The sequence below is a fragment of the Nipponia nippon genome, unplaced genomic scaffold (genome assembly GCF_047370975.1).
Source record: "Nipponia nippon isolate SJK-2023a ecotype South Korea unplaced genomic scaffold, ASM4737097v1 scaffold_7, whole genome shotgun sequence".
Classification (NCBI taxonomy): Eukaryota; Metazoa; Chordata; class Aves; order Pelecaniformes; family Threskiornithidae; genus Nipponia; species Nipponia nippon.
In genome coordinates this window covers 54116903-54141309 of record NW_028262391.1, presented here as the reverse complement: position 1 = coordinate 54141309, position 24407 = coordinate 54116903, and the positions used below count along the sequence as shown (strand labels likewise).

Genomic DNA, 24407 nt, shown 5'->3' with positions numbered 1-24407 from the left:
GCGCGGCCGGTCGCCACGACAACGGGCGCTGCCGGCGCCCCGTGACGTCAGCCGCGGGCGCCGCGGGCGCGGCGGCGTCACGCCCCCTGCCGACGGGTGAGGCGCTTCCGCCGCGCGGGGCGGCGCGTCGTGCGCGTCATTGCCGTGCGCCGCGGCGCGGGGAGGGGTCGGGCCGGAGGCGGCCGCGGGCGGCGCCGGGGCCGATGGGGGTCGCGGAGGAGGAGCCGGGCGATGGCGGGTGAGCCGCGGGCCGCGGGGGGCACCGGGCGGGCCCGCGGAGGCGGGGCGCGGCCGCGGCGCCCCGGGCTCGGCTCGGCGGGGCGGGGCGGGGCGCGGCCGGGGCCGGGGGTGGGGCCGGCGGCCGGGCTCGGGCGCCTCCGTCCCCGGGGCCGCGGCCCCGGACGAGCGCTCGGGGTCGCCGCCTCGCTCGTTCCCGGGCCCGCGGCTCGGGGCTCCCGCTGCCCCGGCGGCTCGGGGGCCCCCTCCGCTCCCGCGGCCCGTGGCGGCTCGGTGGCGGGGCCGGGACTGACGGCTCCCTCTGTTCCTGGCGCAGGTGAGGCGGCGGCCGGCAGCGGGGATCCGGGAGCCGGCGTGCGGCAGCCGCTGCGGGTGCCCCCATGAACGAGCGTCGCGGCCGGGGCTGCCGGGACACCACGGGCCGCCATGAGAGCGGGCCACGAGCGGAGCCAGGAGTGCCTTCCGCCAAAGAAGCGGGAGCTTCCCGCCGCCAGCACCGGCGCCGAGGCGGGACGGGCGGGGGGTGCCCAGGCCTCGGGCGAGGGCCCCGAGTGGGCCCGGACAGCTGGGCCGGCTCCCGCGGCCCTGCGCTATGGCCCCGGCGAGGCCACGGAAGCAGTGGCGGGGCTGACGGTGGACCAGTACGGGATGCTCTACAAAGTGGCAGTGCCACCCGCCACCTTCTCCCCCACGGGCCTGCACCCCGTGGTGAACGTGAGCCCCCTGCCCCCTGCCTTCAATGTGACCTCGCCAATAATCCAGCACCCAGGGGTGCCCTACCCTCCTATCCACTACGCGCAGATCCCTCCAACATCCCTGCAGTTCATCGGCTCGCATTACACGGTGCCCTATGCTGTCCCTCCTGGCTTCCTGCCTAGTCCTCTCCTGTCTCCTTCCGCCAACCTCACCGCCTCTCACGTCCCCCACTTTGTGCCATATGCCTCTCTCTTCACGGAAGAAGCCGCTCCTTCCCCCCAGACTACCTCTCCTACCCACACCTTCAACAAATCTGCTTCTGCAATCTCTCCTTCTGGCCAGATGCAGCACCATGCTGGGACCCAGCCGTTAGATATCGCGCCAGGTAGAATTCCTGTTTATTATCAGATGTCCCGCCTCCCACCCGGGTATTCGGCGTATGAGACGCATACAGCAGGTGGAAGCCCAGAGTCTCCTCAGCAAGACAGTCAGCTGAGTTCAGAGGTAGCTGCTGCCAATGGTGGACAGAGACACCTGGAGCATAATGTGGTGCGGAGGACCAGCGAGGCTGCGGACTCTGCCAGCGGTAAAGCTGAAGACTGTCTGCCAGGGGCTGCAGCGGGATGCGCGGTCGATGGACAGTTCCTTTCAGGCTACCAGACGCTGGGAGCAGAGGTGTCTGTGCCAGCTCACAGAAGCACCCCAGACGCTGATCTGGAGGTTCAGAGGGTGGTGGGGGTGTTGGCATCTCAGGATTATCCTATTCTGGCAGCCCAGAGGAAAGATGACCCGAGCCCTTTAAACCTTTGCCATAACATCCCTGATCAGCAGGGGGAGTCAAAGGACGCGCTGAGGAACACAGTGGAGAGGGCTGCTGCTGAGAAAAGCCAGTCCCGGAGTCCCTATGTAATGTCCCCTGAAGAGCCGGTTAGACAAAGACAATTAACCAAAGGCATGGTGATAGCCAACGGCAAGCCAGTCCTGGTTCCCGTTGGGTCTGAGCCCATCAGGTCTTCCGCTCCAGAAACCCTGGTGAGGCGGAGCCCAGATGCACAGGCTCGAGGAGACGCGCTTGAAAAGGACTTGGCCCAGCTGCAGCCGCCCAGCTCCTCGCACTTGCCCTCTCACTTCATGAAAGGAGCCATCATCCAGCTGGCTACAGGAGAGCTGAAGCGGGTAGAGGACCTGCAGACTCAAGACTTTGTTCGCAGTGCGGAGGTGAGCGGGGGCCTGAAGATCGACTCCAGCACCGTGGTGGATATTCAGGAAAGCCAGTGGCCGGGGCTTGTCACGCTGCATTTTGTGGTTGGGGAGCAACAAAGTAAAGTGAGCATTGACGTGCCCCCAGAGCATCCCTTCTTTGTGTATGGCCAGGGTTGGTCCTCCTGTAGCCCGGGGCGGACTGCTCAGCTCTTTGCTTTGCCCTGTCACAGGCTGCAAGTGGGCGATGTCTGCATATCAATCAGTTTACAGAGCATGAATGGCAACTCCGCTTCTCAGGCTAACTACCCTCTCACAGATCAGTTGATATCTACTAGGGAGAGATCTGAAAGAACAGCTCAGGGGTCCAGAGAACCGTCTGACAGAGCTGCTGAAAGGAAGAGCCACACAGACAGGGACAGCGCAGCCCAGAGCTCTCATGCAGAACCCTCTCAGCCTGAGACTGGCAGTCAGCACAGCTGGACAGCCCCAGGCTTCCAAAGATACAGCGTGCAGGCAGAGGAGCCTCGGTCCTCTCTGCTCCGTCCCTCTTTCATTCCCCAGGAGGTCAAGCTGTCTATCGAAGGGCGTTCTAATGCAGGGAAATGATCCCTTTCAGGCTGTGAGCTAGGGCATCCCCTGTAGGTGAGCCTCGCCATCAGGTGGAGAAATTGCACAGACTTTGCGACAGGTTCACCAGCAAGGCTGCTTTCTGCCCTGCAGGACTGGATTTGTTCCAGTTCAGTGGCTGACCAGTTCCTCTTGGGGAATCAGGAGGGCTCCAGTGCCTCAGGGAGCAGCAACAGGCTAGCTGGGGTAGAGAACAGGGATGTGCTCATGAGCTTGCGATGAGACCATTCCAGAGGTTGGAGGCGGGGGCTTTCTCGCACCTCCCTGAATAACTGATTCCCTGCAGGGCAGGGTCTGAGCATTCGGGATAGGTGGGGAGATGAGGAGGGCAGACATGGCTTAAGGTAGCAGATAAAATTGCTGAAGATTTTATTCCTCCTTTCTCATGATGGGGAGAGATGGGTCCCCACTGGAGTTTAGGGGGCTCTACTCCCAGTATCCCTTTTCTTCACACATGCACTTTAAAAGGACCGTTCACCGATGGAGCTCTTGAGGGCAGGACGGAGATGCTTCTCTGGTGGTTCTGTTTAATGTCTCTTCCACCAAATCCAACTGCTCTTTCTTCTTGCAAAGAATGTACAGATTTGAATGAATCACAGAAATTCAAGAGGAAGGACCAAAAGGATGGGTTTGGGTGTAGGTGAATAGGGAACTTGAGCACTTGGGATGGGACACGAGTTGGGACGGGAGACGCCAGTTTCCTGCTATAAAAGACTTTTCACTATTCGCCACCAAATTAAATCTTTCTTCCCATGTTAATAACCTTAAAAAAAAAAATCTCTTGGGCTTATGGTTTTTGCAGAGGCTTAGCCTATGGATGAATGGGGTTGGGGTTTTTTGTTTGGTTGCATTTTGGTTTTGGGGGTTTGTTGTTTTTTTTTTTTTAAGCTGGAGTAAAAGATGTTCAGCATTCTCTAGGGAAGGATGGAAACACATCCTTTTTCTGTGAGAAGACCGAGACTATTTTGTAATTAAATCAGAAGAAAACTTTCCAGATGGCTAATTCTTCCCTGCAGACAGTTCCTGAATAAGCTTTAGACAAGGGACGAGTGTTTGTGCATGTGCAGGCAAGGTACAAAGTTTCTGCTAAGTACAGTTCTCTGATTAATGTAGGGACTCTAAAAATATCACAGCATCATAGGGCATTTTGGGGTGTTTTTGTGTTAGTTTTTCGATGCTTCACTTTGGAGTTCCTCTGTAGAACAACATGGCAAAATCAAGAGTAGTCTTTTTCACGGTGACGTTTAATACAAATGTATATTAATACCTCGTTATGGTAATAACACTCCATTCAAGTGAAGGCTCCTGTAGTTACACTAATTTGCCCTCTCTGATGGTGTGTTATGACACCAGCTCTAACTGCTTAGCTAGAATAAAAAATAGTCACTATTATGTTGAGGATAAGAGTCTTCACTGACTTAACTTGGATTAAGTATTCCTTGTATTAAGGTGCCCATCTCTGTGCTAGGACCAGGCTTTTCAGAGGATTTCTTTTCAGTGTGCAGGTCCCCACTAGAGTCCTGATGCGGCTCCTGATGTTCAGCATACCGTTTTCTGTCTCCCTTCTCTCACCTTCCTGAAGTTCTCCGTCAGGCACGCCTGACTGCTAGGGCACTGCTTCTCTCTTTCCCTGAATGGCTTCTGTGTCGGCGCCTTTCCTCGGCATAGCCGTCCTGTGGTCACTTGCAGCGGTGGTGTCTCAGGGCTGTTCTGCACGCTCGCCAGGAATGTGTCCTGTAATTGGTTGGCTTCAGTTGACTGTGTGACGGAGCGGTGCTCTGCCTGGGAATTAGGCAAATTGGAGTCTCCAGAATGTCCCTTCCATCCAGGCCATCGGTCCTGTTTTCCTAGCACGTTGCTAGCCGTTTCTGTTGCCTTTGAAATGCCTGCACCAGGAGGACAGTTTCTTTTCAGGCCTTAGGCGAGATACGCGCTACTCATGCCTTCAGTGTTTGTGCCTCACGGGGGTTTCTCCATAATGAGGATGCTGCCTGTATCCCATGTAGCTTCCCCCAAATGACACACTGCTTCCGATCTCAGCTGCATTTGAAATGTATAAAGTCATGGTGATGCTGTCATGTGAAGATTCTGCCTCCTTGGATGCAGCAGCTGTGGGAACAGATGCTGTTTTCATGGCACCGTTTGTCAGTAAAACGTACTGTCTGGGCCCCGGCGCCTGGCCTCATCACCTTGTGTGTTTCACAGTTGCTGTTTGTTGGACTCTCCTACGCAAAGACCTCGATTAATGTTGGGTAGTACTTAATGCTCAGGATATCCAGGGTGTCTGTGGCCAAAGGCAGAAGGCAGAGGAGCCCAGGTTCTCTTGCCTGTTCTTTGCATGGTGCATGCAGAAAAATTCAGAGCTGTGGCAGGCAGCTAAGAAAGGGATCTTGCATACGTATGGCGTGTGAATGTAGATGGGCTGGTTGCACGCATAGAGGGGATGTCTGAGCAGCTGAAGGGCGCGGAGCCCCTCGTGCATCTTTAAGCACAGAAGTCCCTGTCTTTTAGAGAGGGGGTTTGGAGAGCCTGCCTTATCTCATGTGTGTTACTGTAACTACTACTCCTAGATCTCAGCCGCACTGAACAGTGGTCCGAAAGGGCAGACACTGATGTATGAGGCAAGATGCTGTGTGGCTAAAATAGCTTTGTACTGTAGGCAGCTGAAGGGCTGTGAAGGTGCTTGCCCTGGTGTTTACCTGGCTGCTGGCCTCAACTTTGGCTAGCTGCGCATCTGTTGAGCACAGCTCTCAGCTCTGTGGAACAGGCCAGGGTGAATTTGACCTCGGTGCTTCTATCCAGACTCCCTGTCAGTCCCACTGTTGTGTGTGTTTCAGCTGCCAGCTCTTCTACGGAAGCAACGGTTTGGGGCACATCTCATGGCGGGGCATTGAGATGGAGAATCTGGGCATCTGGCTGCTTGCCCCAAAGGCGGTGGGCAGGAGGGGCCACTGGCGGCCCTCTGGCCCAGCTTAGCAGTACTCGTAATCACTGGAATCTGTCCTTACTGGGTTGGGCTGTGTTGCTCAGTACCTGTGGTGGTGGCTGTGTTGAGCGTTGAGGCTCTCCTGAAATAGGGAGTGTGTGAGACAGGCTCTGCTGTAGGCAGAAAGGCTATGAATGAGCCCATGGAGGAGGCCCTTATTTCTTAGGTTTACAGGGAAAGGAGGAGATAAAGCCAGGAAGACGTTGTGGAACGAGATGGTTATTCGGGCTTTTCTGCTGGCAGAGACGTGACAGGCTTCTCAGAGAAATATACTGTTTTCCTGCTGCTATTGTGAAGGGGAGGAGGGCTGTGGTCTGTCCTCCCCGGAGGAGGAGGCCTCCTGGCCTTGGTCTTATCCAGCTCGTGCTCTGTGGCAAGAGTCTGTAGGATGCAATAACGGGTGTCTGCAGCCGTCTGTCCCATCCCGTGAAACATTCCTTGGGTCAGCTGCCCAGCAGAGGCCAGGCCTGTTTCTAGGCTATGCGTACACTGTTGCTCCAGGAACGTGAGACTTGCTCCAAGCGACGAGCGCTCATCACTACCAGACTATGCAGAGGAAGCTCTGTCTGGAAAGAAGGAAAGCTGCAGAGGCCCCTCTGCCTCCCCTTTCCGGCAGGTGCGCAAGTATAATGCACTTTTCACATTAAGTGTCCCCGCCCCCCATCCCCGCCCCACACTTGAAGTCACTTTCTCCCGTAGAGAACTAACAATCCTTGTCACTCAGAAAATATTGTAAAAGGAAACTACAGCAGCTCGAGTAGCCCAAATGCTAGTTCCTGCCCACAGCAGTACACGTGCCTTTCCCTAGTGTCACTCACAACTGCTCTTTGTCTTTCAGGCTGTCCTAGGGCCTGACACTTTGCAGAAGCTGCTAAGATGGCTACGAGTGCACATTCTGTACAGTTTGGCCCAGGGTGTGTTCCGTATATGGCTTAAAATGCTGATGGTCAAGGCCCTTCCACGGTCTTCACATCTGTCCACGGAGGACAGGACTTGCCCCTAACGTCCTTCTAGGCTGCTGCCACCCCACCCCGCAAACGCACCCCTGCACATTATAGCTGTTTTCCGCTTTCGTGGCACCTTAGCGCCAGGGGAGGGTCTGCCCATGCAAAGCAGAGAACCAGACGTGTGGCACGGGGGGAACGGCTGGGCTGCCCTGAGGCAAGGAGGTCTTTGTAGATAAGTGCTGATCCCTCGACTATAATCCCAGTTATGTAATGGCTGTATTAACATGTAACCGACCGCATTGTATCTAAAGCCTTAGAACTAGTCAGGTGCTCCCCTCCGACCTTGTTCCTGCCCCTTTCCTCCTACCTGATCTTTAACAAAGCATTAATAATTCTAAGGATAATCTCTATTTTGTTGTGCTTTTTTTGTAACTGTTTTAAATAAATCAATTTGTACTGTATATTTGTACTTTTGGTGAGATCCTTTTTCCTGTTTTACCATTTTAAGTCTGTACTTGGCTACACACAGATTGTATTTTTATTGTTAATGCTCTTATGAATATTGCATTTAACTTGTTGACTCTGTAAACACAGTATATATCTATATATATATATCTATATATAAACCAATAGCTTTTCCTTTGGTGTTTGAGAATTTTTGCTCGTCTGTAGCATCAGCGATCGTTAGGATGTGGCTTCTCTGGTCTTACACAGAGCGATCTGGAGACTTGTGACAAGGGCAAGGTAAAGGCTGTCTGACAGATGGACTATAAGCCATAATTCCGTGTTCAAATACTTTTGCTTTTCTGTGGTCTCTTTCTTGAATCCCTTGCAATAACGATCAGGTGCCAGTGACGCTGCAGGGAAAGTTTCCGCTGCAGTTTGCAGAGTGAAGCTACCTCTCTGCTGGCACAAGGTAGAGCAATAGCAAATACTGCGAGGAGCAAACTCTGTCGGTTTCAGTACGCAAATGGACAGAGGTAAGAATGAAAGCGAGAGATCAGTTCAGAGAACAAAGGAGGATACGGACAAGGTAACATGGAACTGAACAGACCCTTTCCAGATCTGGTGCCTTTTCCCAAAGCGAGAGAGGCAAGGACGGCTCCGGGATGTCAGTTCTGAGTGATGAACGATATGTTAAAACAGCTTCTGTAAGGTGAGGAAGCAAGAGGTTACAGTGGCACGTGGAGGAAATTGTAGTATTGAAAAGATTAAATGCTTTTTGTAGCAAGCGTCCACAAGACTGACCGTAAGGTTAGTTCACTATCATGAAAAAAATGCAACATTACGCACTTTGAAGGCAACTATTGTCAGCATTAACTAGGGCTTTAAGGGACTTCAAGCAAAAGTTTTTCAGACTGAAAAAAGAGGGAAAAATCAGGTTTCTAGGTAGTCTGGCCAAAAGGTTTTGCTTCTTGTTTTAACTTTACTCTTCTGATCTCAAGCAGGAGTCTTTTGTCACCATTTCTGACTTGATGCAGAGAAATGGCAATTGAGAGACAACAGTAGCTGCCAGTGTATTTAGGCCACCCTGTAACCGTACTGCAGACCTTAGCTGGAAATGCTGCGAAAGCAGTAGGGCTCTTCAGGCTACGACACACAGATGTGCGGCACACCAGGGTTTGGTGGGCTGATGTTTGGAAACCACAAAGCTGCAGCACAAAGCTACAGCACGCGTTTTTAGATGCTTGTTCTTAAAGAAACAAAATAGCGGAGAGTGTACCACCCCTTTGCCCCACCATGAGTCCTTCTGGGCTAATGTTTTGCCTTTTCCAGTTTACACATGCCTAGATTTAATTTCCATAGTTGCATAGTTTCATAATGATTTCTATTAGCAATGGGAACCTTTTCATGCAGGTACAGACTACGATCGCATTTCGCCTTGGCTACCTCTTGAATAAACTGAAGAAGGCTTAAATTCCCTACCCTCTGGCAGGATTTTCCAGACTCCGTTATTGTGGCTGTCCACGGCTCCTCCCCAGCTCACCCCTTGTCCACATTTCTCTCATTGGTTTTGCTGCTGAGCGTGGAAGCAAAAGCAACTTTCTTTTCCATCTACGTGGTTCTGTTTACTAACGGTCCCCCCCCTCGCCCCACGGTGTTACCTGCAGTGACCACTGAAAGTCCCTGTTGGTCACAGAGGAATTTACTATGAGAATAACTTGAGTGTGATCCGTGGTCCCAGATGAGCAGTGTTGCGTTTGGCTGTATTAAAATGGTTGAACGAGCTGAGCTTACTATGAAGTCACAGAACGTTTGAGGTGGGAAGGGCCCTCCGGAGGTCACTGGTCCAACCCCTCCCTGCTCAAGCAGGGCCACCTACAGCCAGCACCCAGGACCACGGCCAGATGGCTTCTGAATACCTCCAAGGGGGGAGACTCCACAGCCTCCCTGGGCAACCTCTGCCAGTGCTCCGTCACCCGCACAGTGAAAAAGGGTTTCCTGATGTTCAGAGGGAACCCCCTGTGTTTCCATTTGTGCCCGTCGCCTCTTGTCCTCTCCCTGGGCACCCCTGAAAACAGCCTGGCTCCATCTTCTTTGCACCCTCCCCTCAGGTATTTATACACATTGATAAGATCCCCCTGAGCCTTCCCTTCTCCAGGCTGAACAGTCCCAGCTCTCCCAGCCTCTCCTCGTAGGGGAGATGCTCCAGTCCCTTCACTACCTTAGTGGCCCTTTGCTAGCTGCTTTCCAGTATGTCTGCGCCTCTACTGTACTGGGGAGCCCAGAACTGGACACTACTCCAGGTGTGGCCTCATCAGTGCTGAATAAAGGGGAAAGCAAGTCCATGCAGTACTAGAGAGCTGACCTACCCTTATTGTTTACCATTCAATCAACTCTTTCACTTGCAGACCTGCAATGCTGTTTAAGTGCAAATTAACTTGTGAGTAAACCAGCAAACTTGTTTGCTGTTTGCTTACCTCAGTCAGCCTTTCTGTTAGTGTTTATATGGGGTATCTTAGAACAGGAACTCAGTTTCCTCTTAGTTTTTCCATGGATGCTACTGCAAATAAGCACATAATGATAGTGTTAAGAGAAAGGGTGCGCACAGCCATTTCCAGGGCGATGACATCCTCCTTTGCTTCCTTTCTATGGGCACAAACTGTGAGGGATTTACTCCTGGAGGAGTTGTGGACTATCAAAGTCCTCAGCTCCATAATTCATGCTGCAGTAAACAAGATCCCTTTTTTAGACAGGTAGGCTTTCACCTACAGCAGAACTGCAGCAGCCCAAACCCATCTATGGGGCAAGGGTCCAAGAACAGGATGAAGCACAAAAGGTAAAGAAGGGGACTAAATAAACGTGAACATTAATTTATTTTCCCTCTGTTCACAGGCTGTGACTTGGCCCCCAGAGCAGACTGTATCCTCAGAATCTGCTCCCACCAGGGCTACTTTGGCAGACACCTCTCAGCTCTGTTCTCCTCCTGCGTTCAGGGGAAAACCAGAACCGTCTGTCAGGGGGAGTCAGCCAGGGACCCACAGCAGCCTCCTGAGCGTAGAAGCCTGCTAGTGCACCCGTGGGAGGTGCAGCAGAGGTGGCACAGTCCGTGGCTGTAGCTTAATGCAGCGCACTGTTGCTCTGCTCCTCAAAGGTCATTTTGCCCAGCAGCTGGCTCTCCAGCTCCACATTGCTCACTGGCAGCTGGAAAAAGTTCATTTCAGCTGCCAAAGCGGCCATGGCAGAGGGGTCCTGGCCAAACTGTGCCCGGAGCATCATGTCCATTTTCTCCAGGCGCCGCTTGAGCCTCTTGGCCTCGCGCTCCCGGATGAGCCGTGCCTGCCGTTTCTCTGGGGTCTCGTTTGCGCGTTTCAGTCGCATGGCTTCCCGGTCTCTCTGCAGCCGCCGTGCCCGCTGTTCATCTGTCTCTTGCATGCGCTGCAGGCGCTTGGCTTCTCGATCCCGCATACGCCTCACTTCCCGTTCTTCTGGTGTCTCATTGTCCCGCCGGCTCTTCTTGGCTGTGCGCTCCCGCTCCAGACGCTGCAGCCGCACTTCCAAGGGCTCGTTCTGCCGACGAAGCGCCCACTTTCGCAAGCCAGGCGTCTGTGCCTCCAGCAGCTTACGATAAGCAGCACAGTTGTTGCACACTAGGAGGATGCCTGCAGGATACACAGGGGTGTGAAAGGCAATGTCTTTCCCCTCAACACTGGAGGGGCCCTCGCTCTGGGGTGCCGGCAGGCGATCTGCACTGAGCACCTCTGGCAGCTTCTCACTGGAAAGCAGAAAGAGCAGAGAGTCAGAGACTTGGTGCTGATGGAAGAGTCCCCACCTCAGACTGCCCAGGGGGCTGCAATGAACAGTGCCCCTACTACAGCCCACGACAGAGGCCTCTGCTAAACCATTCCTGCCTGCACACGCGTCTGAATATCTAAAATGAAGCAACATCATGTCGGGGGGTAGGAAGTGGGTTAGCCCAGAGCAGTATCTGGGTTGGAAGAGCGCAAGAGCAGGAATTAGCCAGCAAGCTGCTCCTCCCCATCATCTCTGGATTTCTCCACTAGTCCGTGGATAATCTTCCACCAGGCAGGACAGAAACAAGGAGCATTTTGGTTTCTGCCTGTAGTCCTGCTCTGGAAATGATGAACCCATCTGGGCAGTACAGACCTCCTTTGATGGACTGCTGGGCAAGGGAGGCAGTGGATTTTTCTCCAGTGACTGGAGAGCCCAGTGCTCTCTGCACAGTTCTAGTTCTTCACAGAGCTAAGGAGCACCCTTTTAGCAGCACAGCCTGTGGAGGTCTTAGCAGGTGATGCAGAGCTGCAGGCAGGAAGGGATCGAGGGAATCTCACTCACTGGGGGTGTTCACAACTCTCCTACAGGCCTTAGTAGGTCCAGAGCCATGAATTCTGTGTCATTTAAGGCAACCCACCTAATCTTTAATGTGGGTACCCTAGCCCACTCACCAGCCAGGGTGACCCTGACCTGTTGAATGTGGCATGGCTGGTGAAGCGTGCTCCACACACTGCACAGTTTGACAGCTGGTCCTCTGAGTGGATCAGGAGATGTCGCCCAAGGGATCCTGGTGAGCTGAGGGCTCTGCCACATACAGGACACACGTAGCTCTTGGCGCTCACCACAGCTGCAGTGTGCTGCAAAACAACCACTAGGTTGTTAGTTACAAATTGCCCAGCTCCCTGCCCAGTCTGAGGCATGCTCAACAGATACGGCAAACCGTTCAGTTCAGCCTCTTGGAATGGGAACACTTCACCACTAAACCTCTGTCTGATGGCTCCTAGACCAAGCTCAAGACACCTGGGGTGTCACAGGTCAAACAGCAAGGAGGAGACCTTTCGACAGCTCCACTCCAGTGCAAGAGAAACAATTAAGGCCGAAACACTTGCATTGTAAGACCTGACCCTTGTTTTCAGAAATGCACCTGAGGAGCTGCTGTTGCTGGACAAAGCATGACTGGACTAACAGTAGGCAGGATGGTGGTGAGGAAGCGCTTAGATGGAGACAGTCAGCTGGTGCAGGTAAGTGGCCAATTCAGTTCTCCTTCATTCCTTCTTTTACAGACTTTGATGTGCTGTGAAGAGAGTACTGACAACAAAACCTGTGAGATTCCAGCACAGATTTCCTGCAATACTGGAATCATTTCAGAGGAAGAACAGCTGTTTACATGGATAGGAACTGTGATAAAGGTACAAAATAAAGAACTGAGTGATTAGGAGGAGGGTTTCTCATCTCACTGAATGATGTAAAAATTGCTTCCGTGTTTAATCTGAAGGAACTGCCTGGTTTTAGCCTGCAACTGCTTGCAGAGACTGCCTTGGGATTGAGTTGTGCTTTCCAGATCTGCAGACCGGTGCCTTGCTGATTCTTTCCCCAGGACACCCTCTGGACACAGTTTACTGCTGTAAACTTCAGTCACATCCTAGCTAGAAGCTCAGTTCTGTGACCGCAAAGGCCAGAACAAAGCCACCCTGTGCTTTGGATTGTTTCTGGATTTGGGACTTAAGGAGGCTTGAGGGGCTTACGGCCAGAGATATCCCACAGGTTGGAACCATCCCCTACCTGGTATACGTGAGCAATGAGCTGCTCTCTGCTTCCACACTCCAGCTGGCAGAGGGGACACTGTGACAATCCCAGCATAGGGTCAGCATTCAAACTCCCGGGCACCTACAGGGAGGAAAAGCCACATGGTGTAAGGCACACAGATCCCCCACACAGCCACCTCACCCTCCCTTAGTACCTAGTCAACACTGCACGCAGGCATTGACCAGATCAAATGCTGCATGCCCAGTCCCGCTGGGGCTGGTTTGTGTTCTTGCAGTCCGAAACTTCCTTTACGTAGCCTCTGAGCAAAATTCCTGCTGTCTCGGGGAGAACAGGCAGAGGCCTCATGGCCTCCACTCACACCCAGGCTCTTGCCAGCGCAGTGGCTCTGGTAGGCAAGGCCTGCTCTGTAGCAGCAGGGAAGGGGAAATCAATCAGAGAAAGGCACCAGAAGTGAAGGAAGGGGGCACATTCTGCACAATCATCTTGGCCAGCCAGGAGAATGGCAGTTTGTGCCCGCTGTCTCCTGTTCCTGCTAGCCCAGGAGCTCTTCATGCCCTTTCATCCTGCCAGCAGATGTTGTTTGGAGGAGGTGGGAGGGAGAGAAAGATAGGAAACCATGGTGGGGAGAGGAGATGTTTAGACAGTACCCTTCTCTCTCCCTGGGAGGCTAAGGTGAGTACAGGGCCAGTACACACTTGCCTCATTTTCTCTCATCAGTGGGGTTCCAGCCACAGGTTGTTCTGCATTCTCTAATTCTTTCTTCACTTTCACCATTGAGGCATCCTCCTCAGATGTATGGGATGAAACTTCATCCTGGGTGGTCTCCTCATCATCACTGCCACCTGGAACATGAAAAGCAGTTATTCCAAGTGTCAGGACCCTGAGGGCACCATAGGCCTTACTTGTCCTGACCAGCATCACCTGGAGCCTCTACCCACACCCTCCGACCAGGGGCTCCATTTAAACTCAGGCTGGGGCACTTCAGTCCCTGAAGTGCTCTGTAGAGTCCCTGGACCCAGCCTGTTACCCTACCTTGCCTGACAATTACTGGACCCACTGCTGTTACCACCCTGCTCTCGTAAGTTGGGACTGCATGCTGGTGGTGAGGTCATTGCCCAATATGTGTTGTGGTGGTCCTTGGCTCTGGGCTTACCTTCCCTTAGGGAGCAGCCCTGCTCTTGCTGTTTGCTGACACTAAGTCCTGCACACGAGCCAAGGGCTAACCCAGAGGAGAAGATGTGTAAGATGGTCCTCAGAGGACCCCCACAAGCTGTGCAGCACCTAGCCTCACCCCTTGTCAGAGTCTCCCCAGTCCACTACCTTGCCATTATTGGAAGGGGCAGAACTCACTGCTGCTGGAGTCGGGGTCTTGCAGCGGATGAATGGCTGGCCTTTGGTCCCCAAGAGCTCCAGGAAAGTTGTTTTTCATCATGGCTTGGCGGGCTTGCTCCTCCAGCCCTGCAAAGACTTGCTCCCCTGGCAGCCACAAGGACAAAGAGTCAGACTGGTGCCGTTCTATTGCTTTCATAGAATCACAGAATGGTTTGGGTTGGAAGGGACCTTAAGATCATCTAGTTGTAACCCCCCTGCCATGGGCAGAGACACCTTCCACTAGACCAGGTTGCTCAAAGCCCCATCCAACCTGGCCTTGAACACTTCCAGGGATGGGGCATCCACAGCTTCTCTGGGCAACTTGGTTCAGTGCCTCACCACCCTCACAGTGAAGAGTTTCTTCCTTCTATCTAGTCTCAATCCACCCTCTTTCAGTTTAAAGCCATTGCCCCTTGTCCTGTCGCTACATGCCCTTGTAAAAAGTCCCTCTCCAGCTTTCTTGTAGGCCCCCTTTGGGTACTGGAAGGCTGCTATAAGATCTCCCCAGAGCCTTCTCTTCTCCAGGCTGAACAACCCCAATTCTCTCAGCCTTTCCTCACAGGAGAGGTGCTCCAGCCCTCGGATCGTCTTTGTGGCCCTCCTCTGGACCCGCTGCAACAGGTCCATGTCCTCCTTATGCTGGGGGCCCCAGAGCTGGACGCAGTGCTCCGGGTGGGGTCTCACGAGAGCAGAGTAGAGGGGGAGAATCCCCTCCCTCGACCTGCTGGCCACGCTTCTTTCACCACCAAGGCTTGCCAAAAACACAACGGGTGTGGGGCTGCTGACCTGCACTGTGCAGAACCTCTGAAGTCACCTCTGAGAAAGCATTTAAGTAACCTCTCTGCTTGCCTACCCTGCAACACCAGCCTCTTGTACCTGCCTCTTGACCTGAGTCCAGTCTCACTAGTGGACATGTCCAGCATCAGGCTGCTCTCCGCATACTCTTTATATGCCACTCCAGGCACAAAAAAAAAAAAAAGTGAGATCCCATATATCTGCCAATAGAGCTGTAGCACAGCTCTAGGCTGAGGGGAAGCCACTCGGGGACTATGACAGTATCCCAAATCAAGCATAGTGCTATATGGCTCTTTAAATCATTAAGCCCCATTCCCTGCTATAACAGGCAACTTGTACAAAACCAGTATCTCCCTGAGTGCCTGGCTCCTCATCTGCTCTCCACAGTGATCCTAAAACCAGGAGCTGTCCTTGGCATGCTCTGTCACCACCTTCTGCCCCAGGAGGACTAAGGGCAAGAAGGTGTTTGTGCTCAGAGCTGGTGTTCTCCTGCTTACATGATGGATAACTTGCTTCACTGCCTTGCCTTGCCCAGGAGTGGCTCTGGCTAAATTAAATATCAGTGACACTTCATACACTCAAAACAGAAAATTAAGGGAATGAACCCAGAAAGCCGAGATGCTCGTTTAGGATAGCTTACAGTCTCTTTTGTTGAAAGACACTGATCACTAGTGCCTCAACTCAATAGGAGATGGCAAACACATTGAAAGAAGGCAATTATTTGTGCTTCTCTGAAAGAAAACTTCTTACAGCAATCCCTGCTAAGGAGAACTTTCGGTTCCAAAGAATAACAAGAACAGGCAACCATTAATTTTCATATTAAATCAAACAAATGACTTCATTCCAGGTGCAGTCGTGATTTGCCTCTCTCAGTGGATGAGCTGGGAGTGCTTGTGACCAGGTGCTGAAGTTCCCAGCGGGCTAGCTTTTGGGTTAAATTTATCAACTGCTTTTTAAGTTCTCAAGAACCACACAAAGCATAAATGTGAAAATGCTAAGGAAGACGCAGTGCATTTTTCACATAAAACAAAAGCTTTTGGAACAAAATTGTACCTTTTAGTATAGGGCCACAACTGGCATCAGTATAACCAGGGAGCTGAATTCTTGACCCATTGAGAGAGCACCAGTCCTGTTACAAGGACAGGTACATTCTCGCATGCGAAACCATTTCAGCCAGCTTTGCCCCATATTCATACACTGCCTTTCTGGTGCTCACCTCTCCATTTCTAGCAGTGCTTTAAAAAGCAGTAATTTACGCAAGATTTCAAAGACCTTCAGAAGTTCCATGGAGAGTGTGGGAGAAGAGTTTTAGTTCCCAGCATCCCCATGGAGGTTTCCAAAAGCATCTGAAGGCATTTATCATCCTGTTTCAGAAATGTGAGAAAGATTTCTGCAGAGAAGGCTTGAGAGCACAATCCACGCGGGCTGAAGAGAGGTGCTGAGGAGCACTCTAAACCTATTTGTCACTGAAAGCAGCAGGTGCCATCAGGATTGCTGTGGCAGATGTACCCCCATCAGAAACCATTCCAGCACTGAATGGTTTTCATAACCTGGAGTGCTGCTTTTATGTCTGGACCACAACCTCACATTGGTGGGACTGAGATCCAGACTGTATGAACAGCAGACGCTACAGAATTACAGTGCCTCTCCAAGAAGCAGATATCCACAAACCACCAGGATAGAAGCTGAGAGACCAAAAAAAGCATTGCAAGACAAAGGAACAGTATGGTGAAACGAGGAAACCTGCAGAACACAGGACAGATGTAAAACTATGGTGGGAGACACGCTACCTGTGACAGAGTTACAAAACAGGATCCCCAGACACCGCTGCAAGTGCTAGCAGAAGCAGTTACGTGTTTGTTTTCTTCCCCCTTTCCCCTTCCAGATGGCTTACGCTTCCACTGAGCAGCAGCCTGGAGTCTAATGGCAGGTAGGTTCCTGCTCAGGTATACAGGCTATGCAGGCAGCCTGCAGGATTTTCAAAGTGGTGATCTTTATATGAGGTGACTGAGGAGGGAACTCCTCCTATCAGTAACACTAGCTTCAATCACAACAACTAAGAGAGCGATCCTGTCTGCCAGTGGCCTTTCTGTACAACATACCCAGAACCAAGTTAGCGTTGATTCAGCGCAGGGAAGAGAACTATCAGCTTACAGCCAGAAATACAAACTGTTAACCAAACCAGTGCTGTTAGCAAACATCATCTTGTGCATTCTCCACTAGCTGGTATCTAAAAGGCATCATGGGACGGGGAAAGACAAACTTTTAAAAATGCCATCTTTAGCTTATACAGAATATCTTACGTATTAAACTAATACTGCCTCCAAAAGAACTTAGGGAAGAGCGTCCTGTTCATCCACTGATGGACTAAGTCCTACTTCGATGAAGCTTTAGAGCTTTACTGTTTGATAGGTACAGGGTTATACTTCTATTGTTTCTGCACACACATACTCACATACAGACACTTGCACCCCCACCTCCACCCCGCTTTGAATACACTTACATTCATTTGGAAAGGGAGTAAGACAGGTGACAGCTTTAGGATCACTGCTATCAGTAAAGGATGTTATGCTCAATATTGAAGTCACAGACGCTTCTGCAGAAGTTTCTTTATTAAATACAAAAAGGGCTGCAGGCTGACCACAACACCAAAACAAGTCACTCTGTTTTACAAACTGCTAGAGACGTAGGACGGTGAAAGATCATACAAATGCCTCTGCTTTGCATTCCAGTTCTCCTCTCCATAATCTTGTAAATGAGTGGGATGCCAGGTGAGCAGCTGTGGAGGTAGGGGGCAGCCCTGGGGTACTGGGCGACAGGGGCAGTTATGACTGCTAGGATCTGGTGGTGTATCAACTTGGTAGCCAGAAAGCATTTTTTTCCTGAGCCCTTCCCTTCTTGAACTGTATGAATGCAGGATAAGTCTCAGGTGTTCTGGAAAATAAACACAGAAAAAAACAACCCCCACCCCAAAATCCACAAAACAAAATCAAAAGAAACTGCATCATTCCCCTGTCTTCCTTCCTAAACAGAAAGGTCTCTCAGAGGTGAGCCACTTTATTCCCTCCTCGTACATCAATTTAAAGTCCCTGTTCATGTAGGTCTTCTCTGTGTTCCTTTCCTGGACCTGAAATTTGCAAGTCTTTCCACCACTGTGGATCTAGTCCACCTGCCCCATCGCTATTCTGGGTTGTCCAGACTGCTGTAGTGGTTACTGAAATGAAAAACAACACAATTGAAAGAGTTAACAATGGCAGCCCACAGAGCCCTTTAAGAACCAAGGATTTTGATGCAAGTAACATTTCTGCTCAGTTTTGAATGCTGGGTGCTATTTCTTGCAAGATACTTTCTCTTCCAGCTGGGAATATTATAGACAGCAGAATTCAAGGAACACTGAAGAGCACAGAACGTGCGTGTGTCAGAGGGAGAGGGAAGGAAATAGAGGATTAACGGGATATTGGGACCATGAGAAATAGGCTAGGAAGCGGGAATTAATTTGACTAACAAAAGCTGTTCTCAAGAGTTCTAAAATAAGCATCACTTGCAAAGGGTACAAGCAACAGAAAGAAAAGTAGCTCATGGGACAGCAGGGAGAAGAAATAAAAGTGCACGCTAACACCTGCAGTGAGTTTTTGGCAAGCACAAGATCAGTGAGTAGCCCGTAACTGATGGAGTGGCAGTGGAGCAATGGATGGGCTTGAATGCATGATCAGATGAATTGCTTAGAGAGATTTTATACTTTCATACTTTATAGAGTCTGGGAGAAAATAAAGACCAAATTGAACCAATTACGGTATCTCCACAGGAACAATGTAACTGCATTGTATTTTTCAACTCAATGTAGAATGGGCAACGCAATAAGTATATTACAGTATTACAATTTTATTTGTTACCACTTTGTCAGGTGTAAGTGTTTTTCATGCACCGTGTGGCAAAACAAGTTATTAAGAGCCAATTATGTGCTGCAGCCCTGCCAAAGGGGAAATGACTACAATTAAAACTCTAGAAGGACTGACCATCATGCACAACGAGACTTTTGTGATAACAGTAACTTTTATCATTGTTTCTGCATGATTTTGAATTTCCTCGCACATCAACTTCCATTTAAAACTGTTTTGACTTGTAACCACACAACTTCCCAGCCGGTCGCTCTGCATGCCAAACAAAGTGATTCTGTGCTAAGTGAGGAAAGCAAACCATGTTGTTGTGAGAGCGAGGTTAAATGAGGGCCATGCCAAGCCTGGAAAGTAACCCTGGAAAGAGCCGGCACCGAGCAAGCCAGGGAGAGGAGATCTGCAGCTGTCGCTTGCCCTAGTGAATCCAAGAAGGAAGATAACATGGAGTGGCCATGCAAGGAAGAAGTAGGCACTGTCCTCCCACAAGTCTGTCCAGTTAAGATATTCACAGTGGTATTTATGCAAATCCAAAAAGCACTTCCCCAGCCCCACAGCCTGCCAAATCAGACCCCAACTGCAGACAACTGCGTAAAAAGCTGCATACCTGCTGTCCCTTTTATTCCTCTCCTCCCAACCACTTCAGTCCCTGTGAAGAAGTCTCAGTAACGTGTCTGCTATGTCTCAGCCTGACTCCTCATTCTGCTGGCTCACCCAGTTCTTGGAGCTGACGCTCTCTCCGATTATCCTCGTCAGTGCACTGCATGGCATTTCTGGGCCCTCCAGATACACAGCAGGCTAGGTAGACAGAGAAGTCCCAACGATTTGCTGGTGTTCATCATAAGAGAGACAAGATTTTCCATCCCAAGGTGGAGACATCACCATTGACATGTTTCTTGTATCTTTCAGTCCCTTTATTTTCTTGTGGTCCTATTTGCTGCTCCTGATGGCTCCTGTTGAATAGTTGCTCTGTAGCAATGTACAGCATGTAAAGGAGGTGAACAGGTCCCAGAATTCCTCTCTATGGCATACCAGATGCCATAACCTCAACCTCATGCCCACTGGTAGCATGTTTGTCAGATAGCTTCCCCTGAGACCAAAACTGGAGATACAATCACTTGTATTGCAGACAAAAAAGCAATTTTCATTGTGAAAATAGTGCACAACTGAACTCCATAATATGTATAGTTTTATATATAATAGTACAAGCTTCTGAAGAACATAACCTTGCGCAGTGGAGTGCAGAAAACAGCCCACCTAAACACCATGGAAACTCTACCTGCACCATTAGAGCTGTTGTACCCCTTGGTTTCCATACACGAGAGGCCGTGACTCTACACCAGGGGAGACAGCGTAAGTGCATGCCTTATATAAGTCTGATCCAAACGGCAGCAGTTATATCTGGGCACTCTCAGAAGCAAAAGTGTGTGGACACAAGATGTGTTACTGGCATCATAGGACAAAACACAGGACATAACAAATTTCTCTAAGGAAGACAGTTCCAAAGCCATCAACGTACTCTCAGGCAAATCAAAGCTATACTCTGCTCACTGTTGAACCCAGCGCCCAGAAGCAAGAATTGGAGAGCACAAGTCAGTGCAGATGCCAGAAGCCACGCCTCAAGACTCGTAACGCTGGCCACCAAGGAAAGCTTTGTCAGCTCTCCCATGCCTAGCTCTAGCAGCCAATGGGGCTTTCAAGTCCCAGAGGTAGCTCTCCCCAGTACACTCACTGAGTGTGCAGAGTGTTAGGCTACATCACAATGTATTTTCCCCTAGCACAGAGAACAGCATGCATAGATTCCTGGTGCCGTACCCACACAAAAAGGCAGCACAGAGAAACACACGGAGACATGCAAGCCAGCAGCATCAGCAAAGTGGGGCAGTGTTAGGGCTGCAGCATTCAGCGCTCTGTCCCATACTCCTGACAGCTACTACAGCCTAGCAATACCTAGGGCCCTCTCGTCAGCCTTGCTTTCGCACGCCTACAGAAGTAGAAATTTGTTTTGCTCATTCCAGCCCAAATTCCAAACGTGTCTCCAGCCGCAAAGCTGGGTATGTACAAGGGCATAGCTTCAGTCCCCCCAACTCCCCTCTGCTGCAATCAGTCAAACAAAAGCCGTATATGTGCCGTTTCCCCTTTGCAGCCAAACATCCATACGTGTCTCCCAGCTCCACTATCATCTCGCTGCAGCCTGCCTACAAGAAGTGCTGATGTACAGCATCTTCAGCCCTTTCGCTATCAAACAAATGCTAGGGTCTTGACAATGCTGGAGAAACAGAGATCTGTCCTATCAGCTCAGCTCAAGAATGAGCTGACAGAAAGCATTTAGCTGTCCAGTAAATTACTTAGCCGCTGCCCATTCCCTGCAAGGAAAGAGCAAATGGCTTTACTTACATTATCTGGTAGGAAATTGAGGTACAGTGAGCTTCAGTAACATGTGCAAGGCCAGCCAGTTGAGTCTGTGGCAGGGCAAAGATCAGAACCCAGGACTCCCTGCCTTTCAGACACACGCTCAAACCACCTTGCCTAAAACTTCCTTTGCTACTCAAGACAGGCCAGAGCCCCGAAGTCACATTTCTTAGTATACTAACTTGCACTTGTGACAGTGTGAATGCAAAGCACAGCTACAGGCCCTGCACATACACACCTACCTTTACAGCATTAGTTGTTTGTTCAAGCCTATCCCTGTCCTGCCATGCCAGGACACAGACAGCTCCCCTGATGCACAGAGCTCAGTTTCTCTTCTTACAGTCCCTAAGATGAAATGTGAGTAACCACCATTCCCCCACAAACTGTATCTTTTCATTATTCCCCTCCTCCCCATCTCGCTCCACAACAATCCAGCTAGGGCAAGGATCCCACAATGCTGTGTAACATAATACTCACAGTGAACTTTGTTAGGAGTGGTCTGTTTCCGACGGGACATGTTTCCCTGACCTGGGAGCACAGAGTGTTCGTTCCCTCAGCAGAGGGCTCACCTGAGAAGAGAAGAGCCTGTCACACAAACCACTGGAACCTCCTCAGCCTCTGGCCAAACACAGCTGACTGTCTCAGGGTCATTCCCCACCCTTCTGCCTACAGGGCTCCTTCCGCATCACCACAGCCATCTTCAGTGCCAGCATCCAACACGATCCACAAGCATTTCACAAGCCTCCGTGTATGGGCCGTCCCACCCAGTTCTCAAGCAAAGTTATAAGCAATCCTGTCCCCAGCATACAAAAAGCTAGGAGTGCCCCACGTCAAGAGTGGCTGCAATCTCAGTCCAAGCACCCTTCTCCCTCTGTCCACTCCCACAGCCGAGAGGGCACGAGCCTAACCAGACCTGCAGACCCTGCCCTGTCTCTGGCCCCCCACCCAGAGACAGACTGAGGGGACACAAGGCCCCACCGCACCCAGAAGGCTGGTGTCGGGCACCGGATAACCCGGCCCAGGCAGACGAGGGAGCCAGGAGGGAGCCGGCTGCCCTGCGGTCACAGCTCTAGACACGGCGGCAGCAGCTGACAGGACGGCGTGGCCAGCCCAGGGACAGGTCTCGGCCCAGACAGACGCCCCTCAGAGGGACAGACCTCACTGCCCTCGCGGGCAGGCACAGGGAGAGGGAAACAGCGGGGCTGCTGCGCCCTGCGGGCTGCCAGGACCTCCCTGGGCAGGCAGGGCCAGGGCCAGGGCCAGGGCCAGGGCCAGGCAGGTGGGGACACACGGGGCACCACCGACCCCCCACCGGACGCAGGGAGGGACGCGCCCCCTTGTCCCTCACAGGGGGGGACACACCGACCCCCCCAAGCTTCACAAGGGGGGAAACATCGAGCCCTCGTCCTCGGACGGACAGAGGAAGGAATCGGTGCCAACAGTCCCCTCAGACAGACAGACAAAAGGATCAGCTGAACCCATTCACCCCCAGACAGACGGACACAGGGATCCCGTCAGCCTCGCACTGACAGACGGACACAGGGATCCCATCAGCCTCCCACCGACAGACGGACACAGGGATCCCATCAGCCTCCCACCGACAGACGGACACAGGGATCCCATCAGCCTCCCACCGACAGACGGACACAGGGATCCCATCAGCCTCCCACCGACAGACGGACACAGGGATCCTGTCAGCCTCACACTGACAGATGGACACAAGGATCCTGTCAGCCTCCTCAGACAGAGGGACACGGGGATCCCACCAGCCTCACAGTGACAGACGGACACGCACCGACAGAGGGATCCGGCCGGCGGTCCCAGCACACGGGAGGCGGCAGGAGGAGGGATCCAGCCCGCAGGCGGACGGACACATAGACAAACGGACCCCGCTCGCCGGCAGAGGGACGGACGGAGGAACCCCGCCCGGGCCCCCGAGGATGCCGACGGACGACCGAGGGACGCAGCCCGACAGCCCGGACGGACCGACAGCCAGCCAGCCCGGCCCGGCCCCTCGCCAGCTGAGGGACCGACGCCGCCGCCCCTCAGGCGGCCGGCGGGATCCGGCCCGCCCCTCGCGGGCGGGCGGCCCCGGCCCGCGGCCCGGCCCGCCTTACCCGGTCCCGCTGCAGGCGCCGGGGAGCCGCAGACAGACAAAGGGCCGCCGGACAGACAGACGGGCAAGATGGCGGCGCCGCCAGAGCGCGCGGCGCGGGCGCGGGCACGGGCGCGGGCGCGGGCACGGCCCCGGGAAGCCCCCGGCCCGGCCCGGCCCGGCCCGGCCCGGCCCCGCCGCGGGAAGCCCCCGGCCCGGCGGCCGCAGGCCCTGGTGGCGGCCCGGGGCGCCGCCTGCAGGCCCCAGGTGCCGGTGTTTCACGGTCTGAAGCGTCTCACCTGTCTGTCATGGGTGCGTCCCGGCCGGCAGCTCCCGGCCGCCCGGAGGAGCTCATCCGTGCCAGCTGCGGGCCTGGCGGACCCCGGCGGGCGGCCCGGGAAGCGGCGCCGGGCCCCGGCCGCCTCCGCCGGCAGCTGCCTCTCCCCACAGCCGGGTCGGGAAGCGGCTGCCCCTGCGCTACCCCAGCTCACCAGAACGTCCTTACCCTGCAAGGTCGAAAATCACCATTTTACTGTTAATTTAAAAGCCGCCACGCGCGTTGCGAACTCATGCATCCCTTTAGAAACGAACCGCTCCGCACCGCAGAGCGCGGGCCCCGGGCGGCTTCCCCCCGCGGGCCATCGTCAGCCCCCGAGCGGCCGCCTCCGCCGGGGCCTGCGGGCACCGCCTGCCCCCCGCCGGGCCGGCTTACCCTCGGGGCTGCGCCGCCCCGGGGAAACGCAGCGGCGGGACTGCAGCCCCCGGCACCGGGCTCAGCCTCGGCCCGACCCTCCCTCACGGGCGCCGCCGCCGCCTGGCCCTCAGGGGGCTCGGAGACCCCTCCGCTCGCCCGCGACCCGGCGCGGCGCCTTCAGCCGAGCGGCTCCCGTCCGCCGTAGAGGCGGGGCTGACGGCAAGGGGCAGGAGGAGCGGCAGGCGGAACGCTGTGCTGCCGGAACCTCCGCGCCGGGGGGCGGGAACCGGCGGGCGTCTATTGGAGTACCACTCGTGCACTCACGCAGAAGGATCCCTCCGCTGGGTCATTTAGTCCCTCAGCACCGCCCTCCTCGTTCGTGCCGCTGCCGCTTCGTTCCCCGGGCCCCGCCGCGTCCGTGCGGCGGGCACTCCGTGCGGCCTCGCCG

The 24407-nt window shown here is 53.2% G+C and overlaps 2 protein-coding genes across 28 annotated transcripts; one reads left to right on the top strand and one right to left on the bottom strand.

Moving 5' to 3' along the window:
* The first annotated feature begins 118 nt into the window (after positions 1-118).
* Positions 119-16454, top strand: ATXN1L (ataxin 1 like). Of its 8 annotated transcripts, none has more exons than XM_087740915.1 (4): positions 119-238; positions 554-2151; positions 12216-12341; positions 16239-16454. In XM_087740915.1, exons 2-4 carry the CDS (start codon positions 664-666, stop codon positions 16305-16307), a joined length of 1683 nt encoding a protein of 560 aa, XP_087597041.1. In that variant the 5' UTR covers positions 119-238; positions 554-663; the 3' UTR covers positions 16308-16454. The 8 variants fall into 8 exon arrangements, 7 of the variants coding, with proteins under 7 accessions (XP_087597041.1, XP_087597038.1, XP_087597042.1 ...); XM_087740912.1 differs by having other exon boundaries at positions 120-238; positions 554-2259; XR_015700806.1 differs by lacking the exons at positions 12216-12341; positions 16239-16454 and adding an exon at positions 6588-6725 and having other exon boundaries at positions 120-238; positions 554-6365.
* ZNF821 (zinc finger protein 821) lies at positions 10258-24407 on the bottom strand. 20 transcript variants are annotated; one of them, XM_087740929.1, is made up of 10 exons: positions 23978-24257; positions 23565-23771; positions 21648-21739; positions 19366-19727; positions 17369-18079; positions 14050-14175; positions 13399-13541; positions 12715-12819; positions 11623-11789; positions 10258-10912 (listed from the first exon to the last, which is right to left on the bottom strand). In XM_087740929.1, exons 6-10 carry the CDS (start codon positions 14129-14131, stop codon positions 10258-10260), a joined length of 1152 nt encoding a protein of 383 aa, XP_087597055.1. In that variant the 5' UTR covers positions 14132-14175; positions 17369-18079; positions 19366-19727; positions 21648-21739; positions 23565-23771; positions 23978-24257. The 20 variants fall into 20 exon arrangements, with proteins under 20 accessions (XP_087597055.1, XP_087597056.1, XP_087597059.1 ...); XM_087740930.1 differs by having other exon boundaries at positions 19366-19711; XM_087740933.1 differs by having other exon boundaries at positions 19366-19556.